The sequence below is a fragment of the Lethenteron reissneri genome, chromosome 54 (assembly GCF_015708825.2).
Source record: "Lethenteron reissneri isolate LAM-NWPU_2019-01 chromosome 54, ASM1570882v1, whole genome shotgun sequence".
Lineage (NCBI taxonomy): Eukaryota > Metazoa > Chordata > Hyperoartia > Petromyzontiformes > Petromyzontidae > Lethenteron > Lethenteron reissneri.
Window position 1 is genome coordinate 3,337,288 of NC_083832.1, and position 14,466 is coordinate 3,351,753.

Below are 14,466 nucleotides of genomic sequence, written 5' to 3' on the forward strand. Positions count from 1 at the left end.
TTGTGAGGATGGCTCGAGGAAGTCTTCATCCAGCAGTGGATTGATCATGGCTGTTATGTTTGTCACAAGTGATGTGAAAGCTGCTACAAATAAACATGCCACAGAGCGGCGCGGCACTGTGTGGCAAACAACAGCTCAAAGTGAATGCTGCGACGGCTCTCGGTGTGAACAATGTCGAAGTAACCGTGTTTTTTGTGAACTTTTAGAAAAGTTCATGTTTAATCAAATTATCATGTCAATCCACTGCTGGATACAATAACGGGGTTTTGTTTGACCACACCTCGCCCCACTCGTCAGTGCAGATTTGGCGAAGGAGGGATGGATACCTCTGGACAGGTTCCGATATCGCTCACCGCTGATGTAAGCCATGGCCCAGAATCAAACTTAGGTGGGTGAGTTTCTAATGCAGTGCACAAACCACAGTACTACCACTCCCCCCCTCTCTCTCTCTGAACCAGCTCAAGCCTCCTCTAAATCACGCGACAATCTATGTGGCCACCCCCACTCTGACCCCCCACCCCATCTCGCCGCCCCTTGTGACCACAGACGCTGCTCCTCCTCCATGCAGCAGCATCAAGGCCCCCATGTTGCCTCTCCCTCCCTCTCCTGACCCTGAGCTCCCGTTTCTCCGTTCCTTTCTCATCCTCTTACTCTCATTTCCCATTCTCTTCTCTCTTCCCTCTCCCGTTCTTTTCTCTTTTTACACGCATCGCCCCCCTTGATTGTACCCCCCCTTCTCGTGGTGCGCCGCCACGCGGTAACAACAGTCGCTAGTTTAACACAATCACATCGCAATTACACTACTCTTGCTATGTAACTTTTTTACTTGTCATTTATAATCAATGGCGTGTTGCTTAGAAGAGGAGATTGGGGGGTACGGGACAATGGAAACAGTGCACTAAGAACCCTACATTCACATGGGACTGTCTCACAGGAACTGCCTCTCTGAGCTGAGCCACACAGTCGCTGGGCACCAACCATTAGCGCAGGTGTGCCGGTGAGTGTGCAGGTGAATGTGTAGGTGTGCTGGTGAGTGTACTGGTGAGTGTGCTGGTGAATGTGCAGGTGTGCTGGTGAGAGTGCAGGTGTGCTGGTGAGTGTGCTGGTGAGCGTGCAGGTGTGTTGGTGAGCATGCAGGTGTGCTGGTGAGTGTGCAGGTGAGCTGGTGAATGTGCTGGTGAGTGTGCTTGTGAATGTGCAGGTGTGCTGGTGAGTGTGCAGGTGTGCTGGCGAGTGTGCAGGTGTGCTGGTGAGTGAGCAGGTGTGCCGGTGAGTGTGCAGGTGAGTGTGCTGGTGAGTGTGCAGGTGTGTTGGTGAGTGAGACTCACCGTGGTGGTGAGTGCGGGCCACGTGTAGAGCGGGATGCGCTTGGGCATGGTGAGTTGCAGCACCCCACCACGCTCCTTCACCTCCGCGCGGCAGCACGACGCCTCCACCTCCCCGTACAGCTCACAGCGCCACTCACCTCCATCTGTGCCCACACGTGCGCGCACGGAAACATCACCACATGGACACTGATGTTGCACATCATCGATTGCAATAGGTATTCACAGCAACACACTCGCAACACACGACGATGACACAAACACGCACACACTGATAATGCACACAAAATGACAATGCATAAACAAGACTGACAACACTTACTAAGCTGCACCAGCCGTCTGGAACTCTCCCACTGCACACAAGCAGCATCCAAGCACCATCCACACTCAAGCAACAGCTAAAGGCTCACCTGTTCATGCTCGACTATGCAGGCTCACCTGCTCAGGCTCACATGCTCAGGCTCACCTGCTCAGACTCGGCTGGCGTACAAGGGACTTTGAGCACTGGCTCCGCGCCTCCGAGCTATCGATCGAACAGTGCGTCCAAATTGTGAAATATGAGTGCAAATAAATTGTATTTTAATATTCTTGAGATAGGTGTGGGCAGGCCCTACACACACACACACACATGATGACACGCACAACTACATTAATCTGATTAAATGCACAACGGCAACACAAACACACACACCAATGACAACAGCCGCAATTCGTCATTAAGCGGCAGTGACGTCACCATAGTGTGTGTGTTAGGATAAATGCACCGTGAGGTCACGTGAAGTGTAGAAAGCTTGCTGGCAGGTCATGAGACAGACCTAAGTGTTCTGGGTTAACTGAAATGACTGGCAGATGCAAATCCTCTGCTCGCCACTATGCAAACTTGCTGTAGTTTAGCAACCTTGTGAGCATCGCTTCCACCCTCCGTTATTATTGAAGAGGGACTACTTCCAACTGCCCAGTAGCATCAGAATTAGAATCAGAAAAAGTTTTATTCGCCATGAAAGTTTGCACAAACAAGGAATTTACTATGGCAGGAAGGTGCATACATTCAACATGTAGGAATCCGTCACAAGCCTGCTCCAAAGAAGCCGATTTGACAATGCTGGTACCGGTCATTGGCAAGTACAATCACCTCTACATTCTTCTGTATATCTCCTGTGGGCCATGCTGCGCCAGAATCACCCCCCTCACTATTCGGTCAAACAGACGGTACTTGGGCATGCCGACTCACACAGACGCATATATGGTAGGCCACAAACATAGACACAGAAACACAAACCTGGCAGCGCCACCATACACGCGTGGTCCGTGAAGGTTGCCCCCTTGTGCAGGTCGCTCAGGTCCCCCCCTCCTGGGCCCCCGCCACCCGCACTGCCCCCGCGTGGTCTCAGCCGCACCGTCACCTGGGTTCCGCTCTGCGTCCACTCCATGCCCATGTCACTGTCGCACGCCGCGGCGCCACCGGTCCGAGCTGCCGCAGCTGTGTCCATGCCAAACACGGCAGCACCGACAAGGTCAGGGGTCAATGCATATACAGTACTCGGCCAGGTGGCAGCGTGAAAGTCTCTAGTCATCATCATCAGGGTAAATACGAGTCCAAGCAACCACAGCAGGGATATCCGATATTTAAATAAATTATGGCTACCAATTACATGTTTGATTACTCACCTAATTGGATAACATGAAAATAGTTAGCTCGCAATTATATGCATCATGTGAGAAGTTATTATTTTGTATTCATGTAAATTTCCACACGTGTTTTTGCATGAGGCTGGTGATCAGAACAAATGTGACAGAATGAAGTAGTAGGGATATCACAGAACTCGACAGAGAGCAGGCAAAACAAAAAATACAAAAGGAGATGGAGAGAAATAGACCGATAGTGCAGGCAATACAAACTAAACATTTCAGACACTGATAGCACAAATGTGATATATATAAAATATACATTTATATTCTCAACCTTTTCCAGCACACCCATAAAAACTGTCACCACCTACAGGCGACAATGAGAACAAGCGTTGAGAGAAGACAAACCATGGAGTGGAAAAGAAGAAGAGCAAATACAGAGGAAGAGACAGCTGCAGCAAAACGACATCAGAGTTGAGTGGCCATGACAGGACAGAAGCAACTAAGTAAAGGAATGGAATAAAATGGGCAAGGTATCTGCATAGCAAGGAAATTTACAATAGACTCTTATAGAGATACCCATAGATCCATACAGAGTTCACACAGGAACCCACTGGCTTACACACAGGCCAGACTAAAAAAAAATTAACCCGTAAAAACAAAATTTTTCACTATAAATCCTTTATATGCGTGGCGGCTAGAGTCCTCTCGTCCTCTGGCTTGAGATGGCAGCCACCTATGGGTCAGATGATTGCCTGCCACCATTAAGCAATTGGTAATTAAATATCATTTTTTTTTCCTAAAAAGTGTAAAGTTATGGAAAAAAATTTTCACGAAAATAAATTGGCACGCACAACGAGTCTGTGTGCAAAATGTCAGCTCGATTGGATCACGGGAAGTGGGTTAAAAAACGACCGAAAGATTTGCACGGTCGTAAGCGCGCAAGCAAGCAAGTGAACTTAATATAAAGGATTTAAAAAGAAAGAAAATAATGGGTGAGGCCTTTGCCCTGCAATGCAAAATCACAGGCCGACAACAAGAAATTAAGCTTCACCATTACCAGCGCCTCTGCCGACATCACCGCCCACTTCTTTCTGCTTGGCTCGCATCGCTCCACCACCAGCGCCCTGCCCCTGGGCGCCTTTGTGCCGGTTCCTACCACCACCGCCACCACCGCCATCACCGCCGCGCCGCCCGCCCTGCTGCCTGCGTGTCCGCGCCGCTGTAGCGGTGGCGGTGCCAGTGCCGGCGTTCGCCATGCGGCCCTTCTTCCCGGCTCCTGCGCCTCTCTCGCTCGGGCCCGCGCGCTTCCTCGCCTCCCTCTCTATCTTGCGAGTCTCGTGGCCGTGGCTGCTGCAGAGAGACAAAAACCGCCAGGGAGAGGAGGAGGGATGAGAAGGTAAAAAAACCAGTGGAACACCTAATGCGTTAGAACGGCTCTTATCTGTGTCGAGACGGGATGAGGGATGCAAATGCCAGATGTTCCAATCAATTCCATGTACGATGCTTGCCCATCTAAGCACGAATGCAGGCTCAAACCTGCTTAGCTTATGAGATCTGATGATACCTGGTCGGATTCTGGACGATTTGGCCATCAATTGGCTGTCATAATCAGCCTTGATCAGTCCATTGCTGAATTCAAACCTCCGAAAACATTTGCCAGATATCACTGTCTCAAAATGCAGCAATCCATCCAGCTGCATATGAGCCAGTTTCATCGCTCCATTAAGGAGGTAGACGTCCATTCCGGGCATGTTCTCTCCTTTGGTTGCCACTACATCGTTAGTCTCTACCAATGGCCATCGTCCATCCAAAGAACGTGTTCTGCACAGAATCAATATGGTGTCTCCAACCTACGTGCTCTCTAATTCACGCAGTCTTCTTTCTGCCTCACAGCTGTGATATTTTCCTTGTACCGGTCATTGTATGATCTGAAATAAATATAAAATCATTATTACCAGCCATGATCAAACAACTGATGGATGATGGCCTCCTCAAGCTGTCCTCAACACAAAACAAACATAGGTAAACCAAATATAGTTAAATAACCTGGAGGGTACGAGGACATTGGATATAGAGTGATGAGATCGACTCACGTGCATGATATGGACTGTCGTAGCGCTGCACCTTGATGGATGGTGGCAAAGTGGAAAGGTTTCCATCCAGCAGTGGATAGACAATGACTGATGATGATGTATTGCAACACTGCACATGGGCAGCAAGCTTATGATCAAAATACCTGGAATGCACCCAATATCATGGCAGCTCAAATGTGAAGCAAGCTTAAGCCTGGATAGAGTTTAAATTGGATAAGTCAAGGTCTTTTTTTAATGAAATTAGCATTCAGGTGGTGCCCATCCCCTGCTTACAATCCTAAGCCAGTGGTGAAAATTCCACATTCCTACGGCAAGGGAAAATATATCCAAAAGACAACTATTGTTGACTTACCCCCATGTTTGGCAGATGGGCGGTCATAAATAGTGTAAAATTGGTTATATAGGTTGCTCAGAGCTACACAAGGCAGTACAGCAAATGTATTCATGCACGCGACTTCTATCCTGTCAAAGAAATCCCACAGTTTATCCCATCATATTGAATGATATTCTCAGCCATAGTAAAACCATGAATCTGCTTGGCACAATACCCTTATCTGACCCGACTCAGATTTCTCTAACTCGGGAAGGTAAGGCAGTGATTGGGGCCATGAAGCCACTGCTAAGGGGATTTGTGCGACGTGCTCACACTGACAAACATTCCCACAATTCAATGTGCCAGCAACATTTTATGTTACCTTTAATGAAATTGAGTTAATTTAGTAGTTTAACACGTAGGCTTTCGCGAACCAAAATCATCCATGAGGTTTTTTGGGATAGATCGCGTAAATATTTACGCGATCCAACCGCAAAAAAATCTTATGGATAATTTAGTAGTGATGCTTCTTGATTATCTAAGGGTTTTGTTTGTTAGTCAAAAGCTACTATTAGGTAACCAGTCACGAGGTGCAGTCTCCAATTCTTACTATCCATCTCTCTAGCTTCTCTTATGTGCAATGAAGGTGCATTGTCAGAAACGTCGTCCATTATGCATGTTCCCTTTTAAGGTCACGGTGTTATTTACAAATATGTTCAGAGGTCTTATGTTGTCATGCAATGGCCGAGTTACTAATATGGCAAAGCAAACATCCAAGAATATTTTTTGAGTGCCAAAACGTCCAACTCAACTATCACTACTTTACAAATTACAAATTCGCCTCAAGTTAGAATGTTGTTGTTGTTGCCCCAGACCATGAACCCAGGAAACCCCCCCAACACCCAGTCTGCTCTTGAACCCAGGAAACCCCAAACGCGCAGTGTCTGTCGCTGAACCCATGTCCGCACCCCCCCCCCCCCACTGAAACGCAGGTACACTAAACTCTGAGCCTTAGGACCCCAAACACTGGAACTCCGAGGCTAAAATCTTCAGATCTCAAACCCTTGACAAACCCCGAGACATCACCCATTACACTTTAAACTCTGCCCGCCCCCTCCACCCACACAAACATCGGAGATTTACGATTTTGAACCTGCAGTAGTACACTCGCCGTAAACCCCCAGTTAAGACCCCAACTCTCGACAGTGCAGGTCTTCGAACACAGGCATCCTGTGAATCCCAAACCCCAGATAACCTAAAATCAGGGACCCCAAAGCTCAAGAAACCTCAAGCATACGACTCATGTACAGCACACAGAACACAGCCCCAAACCATGAAATCTCGCATTCGCTGGCACCCAGAGCCCCGGTCACCTAATACCTCACACGCCAGTCTCCCACACGCGGTTGTCCTTGAATCCCCAACCCCGGTCCCCTTGCATCCCAAACACCACGTTTTTCTTAGACCCCAAACCTCGATTCCCGAAGACATGACACTCCGGTGTCTCAAAACCCCCGATCCCCTTGGCCTAAATCCCCACGTCCCCTTGGACCCCAACCCCCAGGTCCCCAAATCCCGATCCCCTTGGCCTCAGACACAGGTCATCGTAGACCCCAAACCCAAATAACCCTCGACCCCAAACCCCTGATCCCCTTGAACCCCAAACCCCGGTCGCCTTGGGCCCCCCATACCCGGGTCTCCGTTCCCCCTTTTGTTGTTGTGTAGGCCGCGAGGGGCCTAGCTTTAGGGCCCCCGTCCCCCCTCACCTTGCCTGGTTGAGCTGCGGGCGAAGCGGCGCCCTGAGCCGGGCGAGACGCCCAGCCGAGGCCGGGGGGCAGGGAGGGCGGAGGAAGCAAGGACGCCGCCGGGCTGGGCCGTGTGTGGACGCTGCGGTGGCGCTGTCGTCTCGTCAAGGTCGTGCGAGAAGAACAGGAGAGTTTGAACTTTGATATAAAATTCTCAACAACGAGGTTTTGTCGCCGCGACGGCGAGGGGAGGGGGTACAATTGTTATTGTTAACGCAAGACGCCTTCCGTTAAATGCCCAATCAGGGCGCTGACACTCTGCGCCTTCCGTCTTCCGGAAGACGACTTCTGGAATCTTCGGGAACTTCCGGAAGATCTCCGCGCGTTGAGGGGGGGGGGTGACGTTGACCGGCCCCGCCCCCGGGCGCGCGCCTGAACAGGGGGTCCGCGTTTTATTGGTAGACGTCTTCCGGAATGAGGTAGAACGTCTGACACGCGTCTTGCGGTGTCGGTGGCCGTCTTCCGTAGCGGGAAGATGCACGCGCGTGGGGGCGGTGACGTAACGCCGACTTGAAAGTCCCTCCCCTCCCTGTGACGTCAATGCAATCGGAGCCAATCGCGATGGGGCAGGGGAGTCGTGTATATTTTTTTTGGTCAGGTCGCATAAATAAAAAATAAGTATAACCCGTAAAAACAAAGTTTTTCACTATAAATCCTTTATATGCGTGGCGGCGAGAGTCCTCTCGTCCTCTGGCTTGAGATGGCTGCCACCTATGGGTCAGATGATTGCATTGCACCATTAAGCAATTGGTAATTAAATGTAATATTTTTGTCCTAAAAGTGTAAAATTTTGGGAAAATTTTTTCACGAACATTGTCACGCACAACGAGTCTGTGTGGAAAATGTCAGCTCGATTGGATCACGGGAAGTGGGTTAAAAAACGACCGAAAGATTTGCACGGTCCTAAGCAAGCAAGCGAACTTAATATAAAGGATTTAAAAAGTGTCGTAGATCCTCCACCACCCGTAAGCCTCGGTGTATTTTTTTATTATCTAATAGCGATATATATTTTAATTAACATTACAAACCAGATCCTGAGGTGATTGAACCGGATACTTTTATTTTCGGATTTTGAATGCGATTTTGACGCGTGGCTTTAATATGGAAGGTGAATGTGCTAATACAAGCCCCCCCCCAGGTGTTTGAACTTGGCCCACTCACACAATACATGTGTTGTAGGCTTGGGCCGTGAGGTGCACAGATGACAGGAGACCTATGCTTGAATCTAGCTGCCCAGTAGATATGGAACGTTGGGCCAACATTGGTACAACGGCTCCAACCACATTCCAACATTGGCCTAATGATGCTATGGGCTAACCTCTTGTATTCATGGTGGGTTTTCTCCAGGTACTTTATTTCCTCCCACACAGTTACATAGATCAACATGATCCAGAGTTACATACAGACCAACAGACATTCATCTTGTGAACCAAAAGTGACATTGTTGCATGGAGTCGGTTGCCCGAATTCTCTCTCCGCGAGCTTATTTCCCGTGCCTCTTCACACATCACATCCACCATACTCACATCTCGTTCCACTGCATCCTTCCCTCTCCCCCTTGTTCTCCTACCCTTCCTGCCCCACACCAGCATCCATGGCGAGTCACATGTGCAAAGTGAGACCATGTGGAGAGCATCGCGAAGGCAGGGCGAAGATTTATTATTTTACAAACGCAGATAACGCACTCTATTCAGACGCCTGCACAGTTCCGCTATAACTTCACCAAATTTTTATTTCATCGCTTGTGATGGCTGGGGAGTTCTTCAAAACATGTGTTTGTAAGGGACTCAGGTATCATAGATTCACAGATGATAGCAGCAACTTGGGATGCAACGATTCACTCATCTGCGATTCAATAAGCCGTGACATTTCTCTAGTCGTGCTTTAATTCAAAATAATTTTGTTTTGCGATGCCGTTTCAATTATCGGGCAGGTTGCCTCGATTACGCCCTAGCATTCTCAAATAATTTGCATGGAAAATATATCATCCAGTCGGCTCGTGTTAAATCATTTATTTTAATCGATGAATTGTCACACCCCTAGAGGTAAAACGGCACCAGAGTTGCCGAGCTCGTCGCAGAGACCCGAAGTCTACACATGTATGTACACGAACTCATACTTGCATGCGTACACACGTACTTAAGTGCGCACACACACACACACACGTGTGTGCAGGCGTGTGTGTGAGCTCAGCGGGAGGTGGCTCCACTGGGCGGCACCCAGGACTCGATCTTGGGGCGCACGGTCGAGTAGGGCACGTACTGCCTATTGAAGCCACTCATGTTCATCTTGTGCTCCTTCCATATGAACGGCCGCTGCTCTGGCGGGTGTGTGGTCGGAGGTTCGTCCGCGATGCTGTGCAGCCAACGGTGCCTGTGGCGGAACAGAGGGCAGAAGGGAGAGGGCAGTGGAGCAGTGGGAAACAGCCAAATAATGGAATGATAGCATATATGTAGAGGAGTAAAATGGGGACGTGACGTCAGGTGTGCCGTTCAGTGCTATGACGTCACGTCTCCTAGGGTACTTATGGGAGACCCCGTGATGTAAGCGGGGTCACTGTGGGAACGGGTAGAGTAAGAAGGGTGAAGAGGGAACCAGGGGTAGAGAGGGATCGAATAGTGAGTCTGGGGAGAAGCCGGTGGTAGCCGATAGAGGTGCTTCTCTCTCCGGTCGGTGGAGTCGGCAGAGTCCACGATCCGACACGAGAGAGAGAGACCGGAGCTAGCCGGCAGGGACCCGGACTCAGAGTAGGACCCCTAGCCCCTGGGAGTTGTGTACCCTTGTGTGTTATTGAAACAGCTTTAATAAATCCTCGGCGAAACCCCATAACATACCTCCGTCTCCGAGAGCGTCCGTGGGGACTTCTCTACATATATATAAATAAACAGGCCTCCCTTCCGAGTATCAGCATAAAATCAAGATCAGGCAGCACAGACAGTAACCGGCCAGGTGGGAGGTGGTTCAGTATTACAGCACGCAGCTCCCAATCGCATGTTTGAAATCCTGGTTGGGGGTTGACTAAGTCCATCAGTCCTACAGGGTCCATAAAAGTACCACTTCAGGGGGAAGTCAACAGCATTTACCCGAGACAGACTCTCCCCTACAATTGGAACGTGCAATTTGCACCACTGGATCAAGGCTGTAAAAGGAGATGGGCAATGCCTCAATGCTCTTTTGAGTAGGCAATCACTTTGACTTGACAGTGAACACGAGAGAGGGAAAGACGCACCACTCAGGAGGCACCATGCTGCCGTCCTTGTCCCAGAACGTGTCCTTGTCATTCATCTTCCACGTGTAGTCCACCCAGCGGTGCCGGCCTGAGTATAGTAAAGAAGACAGACGAAGGGAGAACCCCCCAAACCCCATTGTATTAAGCGGTCAGCCAAATTATGTACTCAGTGAATTTTTTTTGTATCGAATTATATACCCAATTGTTATGTTTGGTCTCTAATAATGTAACTAGATTATCTTGGTCTGCATGTTCATTGAGATTCGTTAATTTAATCAAAGACGAAACAGTCGTAGCCTTATCAAAATATCTAATTTTCATTCACTCAAGGCTATCGTCAATTAACGAGATTTTTTTTGTATTAATGGACAAACTGAAAGGAATGAGAGAAAAACGAATACCCATAGGCTAACATGGGGAAACAAAATTAACATAGCTTATAATTGGAAAAATGAATGCCCATAGAATAACATGTATATAATGGAATGCCCATATTCTATAAATGGAGAAAAACATTTGTTTTGATATTTACCGCAAAATTAACACTCTGACGTGAGTGATTGTCTCATTGTGGGCACTGGGTAGCAAGACAAGTGGGTGGTGATAGGGGTCTCTGCGGGGACTCTTACCAAAGAAGTTGCGCTTATCCTCGTAGTATTTGTTGCCATACTTGTCCATGCCGACCAGGGTGCCAATACGGAACTCGTCCATCCTGGGAGCGACACAGGGAGTTCAGTCACTGGCTCAATGCCTGTGTTACTGAAGTCTACCAGTCTCACTGCTTTGTCTCATCAATACTGTTCAATCACTGCAATGCAGGTCATAACAACACTCACTCACTCCTTCGCCAACTCATTAATTCAAACACTCACCCGCTCACCACACTGCAGGTCACATTTATCTCTGCTTTTCTCGCATTGCTTCACTTTGGAATTCCCTCCCATAGTCTTATCCCCAAACTCGTATAATATGCTTGTTCAATGCAACAGACGTGTTACACTCTTTATCTATTCCTACTTTAATAGTGCCGTTCATTGCTCCCCGCTTGACATTTTGGGCCTGGGCTCAGTCAGCATAGTGCAAAAATATATGGCAGTGGATGCGGTATAGGACTCGATGCGGGATGACAACTGAGACACTCGCATAGATCTGACACCAATAAAACATTACAGAGCACAAAGCGATACAATGCAGTCCATCGTTTCTAATGGGGATAAGGGAGGCAGGGGCGAGTCCATGGAGGATCTTGAAGCCTATGAGTGCGACCTTGTCCAGCAATTATTGCACTGGTGAATGCCAGCCAGTGGAGGGAGTGGACGGGCATTTATTTGGGAAACGCGGTCGCGTTTACGGCTTCGGGTGATAAATCTGGCAGTGGCGTTTTGGATCAACTGAAGCCGCACTGACCAGTGTGGTGAAGTATGGCCATGCGACCTCTTTGACTGACAGTGTGGGGAAGCGCTGTAACCAGCAGTGTGTGACCTTTTTTGGCAGTATCAAATTTTTTCCAGTATGGATTCATTGACATGCTAATTTCTCTGCTCCAGCAGCTGCCCCAGCAGACCCACCCCCAAAAGACTGAGCCTTTATTATGGAGAGGTTCGGTTTGTGACTACGCCTGGCCTGCATAACAAACGCTTTCTTTTTAAATCCTTTATATTAAGTTCGCTTGCTTGCTTGCGTGCTTGCTTGCTTACGACCGTGCAAATCTTTCGGTCGTTTTTTAACCCACTTCCCGTGATCCAATCGAGCTGACATTTTCCACACAGACTCGTTGTGCCAGACAATTAATGTTCGTGAAAAAAATTCCCAAAATTTAACACTTTTTAGGCAAAAAAAAAATATTTTACATATATTCAAAAGAACTCATTCTTGGCTTTGGCTGAACGTCACAGTATAAGAGCCCAGAGCGTAACCCCTCCACAGGCCGTGGCGGAGTAGCGCAGTTGGTAGCGCCCTCGCTTCCCATGCCAAATACACAGGCGAATATATTTTTAAATCCTTTATATTAAGTTCGCTGCCACGCATATAAAGGATTTATAGTGAAAAACTTTGTTTTTACGGGTTATACTTATTTCACACTTTTGTTATGCAGGCCAGGCGTAGTCACAAACCGAACCTCTCCATAATAAAGGCTCAGTCTTTGTTATGCAGTCTATTCATAGTCTCAAGCCGCACCTTTAATCATTGGGAAGATGTGATTAACCATGCAAAGAAGATTTAACTACACTTATTTGAACCATCTTATTTGACAGAAAACTATTGCAGGTTACTGATGGACAGCCAGTTGTTTCACCAGGTTTAGCTTTCTACCAGGTTTAGCTTTCTTTTTTCACACTTTTATTATGTAGGCTAGGCGTAGTCACAAACCGAACCTCTCCATAATAAAGGCTCAGTCTTTGTTATGCAGTCTATTCATAGTCTCAAGCCGCACCTTTAATCATTGGGAAGATGTGATTAACCATGCAAAGAAGATTTAACTACACTTATTTGAACCATCTTATTTGACAGAAAACTATTGCAGGTTACTGATGGACAGCCAGTTGTTTCACCAGGTTTAGCTTTCTACCAGGTTTAGCTTTCTTTTTTCACACTTTTATTATGTAGGCTAGGCGTAGTCACAAACCGAACCTCTCCATAATAAATGCTCAATCTTTTGTTATGCAGTCTATTCATAGTCTCAAACCGCACCTTACCATAATAATAAAGAGTGGGCCATTCCTGCCCTCCCCCCTCAACCATTATATATACGGAGTGGTATCTCCTGTAATCTCTCATTTACTTGATACAGCTGTCGGGCTGTGACGGTTCCACCTGAAGACGGAAGCTTGTGTTGCCTCCGAAACGTCGTGATTTTTATTTTATTTTACTTTTATTAATTTTAATGTTTTACCTACGTGACTTTACCGAAAAAAACTAAGAAATAGAAGGGTAAAAGACGTTTTGACTGCAACACAAGCAATCATCATCAGGTGTGAAATCCACAGCAATACTTTTTTTTTTTCAAATTTTCTTGCTGTGGATTTCACACCTGATTATGATTGTGCTGCAGTCGAAACGTCGTGAGAATTTTATTGTTTTATATTTTTATTATTTTATTATTTCCCTTCTACGTGACTTTACCGAAAGAACCAAGAATATGAATCCCTGCAGTCACGAAAGCTTTAAATCAAAATCTTAACACCTGTTATACTGCCAGAAAGGGTCAAACATATTATTTTTGTTCAAACCAGCAGTGTGTTTACAACGGCCTCGACGTTAAACCGAACACATTTGGTGCCGCTGCGTTGGAAACGGCGCACAATTAACAACAATTCAGCTCAGCACAATCGTCAATAAGAGGGGCCTTGGAACGAAACACGAACAGAGTCAACGTTACAGGCAACAGCTCTTCTTTACAGCACACTGAAAACGGACCATTACTCGAAACGTTGACGAATGTTTAGTTCCTGCTTCGTCACAACAGAGCTGCCTTCAAGGCATATTTGGTGCATTGTAAAATTGCACTCGACCCTGATCATCTGCCCTCAGGGCGTTTATAATATCCACGTGTAGCGTAAAGCTCTGACCCCTGTCGCAATGACAGCGAGGGACGCGGGCCCCAGGCCGCGTCTCGCCGCGAGTCCTCGCTTATCTCAGGTCCCCTGCGTCCCTGGCCCCCTCGCGGTCCCTCTCACCTCATTATCTGCCACAGCGAACCGCGCAGGCCGCCATAGAAGCGGTACGTGTCCCACACCCGCTTCACCATGCGCATGTACTCCATCGTGACGTCACTCGCGCTCCGCTGTGTCGTGACGTCAATCGCGCTCCGCTGTCGTGACGTCAATCGCGCTCCGCTGTGTCGTGACGTCAATCGCGCTCCGCTGTGTCGTGACGTCAATCGCGCTCCGCGGTGTCGTGACGTCAATCGCGCTCCGCGGTGTCGTGACGTCACGGGAACATGATCCGGGCGACGCGATCGAACGACGTGATTACGTCATGGGTCCTACCTCCAAGTGCTACGTGGTGACATCACCCTCTCTGTAAGTACATACCACAATTTCGCCACGCGATGAAGTCAATCGATGTT

General features: G+C 48.0%; 2 protein-coding genes across 6 annotated transcripts in view; both read right to left on the bottom strand.

The window, feature by feature from the left end:
* LOC133356584 (ubiquitin carboxyl-terminal hydrolase 19-like) overlaps positions 1–7,550 on the bottom strand; it is a 29,571-nt gene extending 22,021 nt beyond the window's left edge. The window contains exons 1-4 of one of the 5 annotated variants that reach the window (XM_061574176.1): positions 7,135–7,550; positions 4,015–4,304; positions 2,605–2,805; positions 1,329–1,471 (exon numbers count right to left, since the gene is read on the bottom strand). In XM_061574176.1, the coding sequence (XP_061430160.1) occupies positions 1,329–1,471; positions 2,605–2,805; positions 4,015–4,213 (543 nt within the window). In that variant the 5' untranslated portion in view covers positions 4,214–4,304; positions 7,135–7,550. Of the gene's footprint in view, positions 1–1,328; positions 1,472–2,604; positions 2,806–4,014; positions 4,308–7,129 lie in introns of all 5 variants that reach the window. The other 4 variants (XM_061574174.1, XM_061574175.1, XM_061574177.1 and 1 more) reach the window with 4 other exon arrangements.
* Positions 7,551–8,791: 1,241 nt separating this feature from the next.
* On the bottom strand, positions 8,792–14,232 carry NDUFA12 (NADH:ubiquinone oxidoreductase subunit A12). Its single transcript, XM_061574053.1, has 4 exons — positions 14,075–14,232; positions 11,027–11,109; positions 10,398–10,485; positions 8,792–9,541 (listed from the first exon to the last, which is right to left on the bottom strand). The coding sequence occupies exons 1-4, from the start codon at positions 14,158–14,160 to the stop codon at positions 9,358–9,360; spliced, it is 441 nt and encodes a 146-aa protein (XP_061430037.1). The 5' UTR covers positions 14,161–14,232; the 3' UTR covers positions 8,792–9,357.
* Between the last annotated feature and the right edge of the window lie 234 nt (positions 14,233–14,466).

What these genes read in the sequence shown, in the direction of transcription:
- NDUFA12 (XM_061574053.1), bottom strand. Translation starts at nt 14,160, where the DNA reads ATGGAGTACATGCGCATGGTGAAGCGGGTGTGGGACACGTACCGCTTC. An exon ending in TCGCTGTGGCAGATAATGAG is followed by an intron (nt 11,110 to 14,074) that starts GTGAGAGGGACC and finishes TGTCGCTCCCAG; the next exon opens with GATGGACGAGTTCCGTATTG. An exon ending in AGCATGGTGCCTCCTGAGTG is followed by an intron (nt 9,542 to 10,397) that starts GTGCGTCTTTCC and finishes GTTCCGCCACAG; the next exon opens with GCACCGTTGGCTGCACAGCA.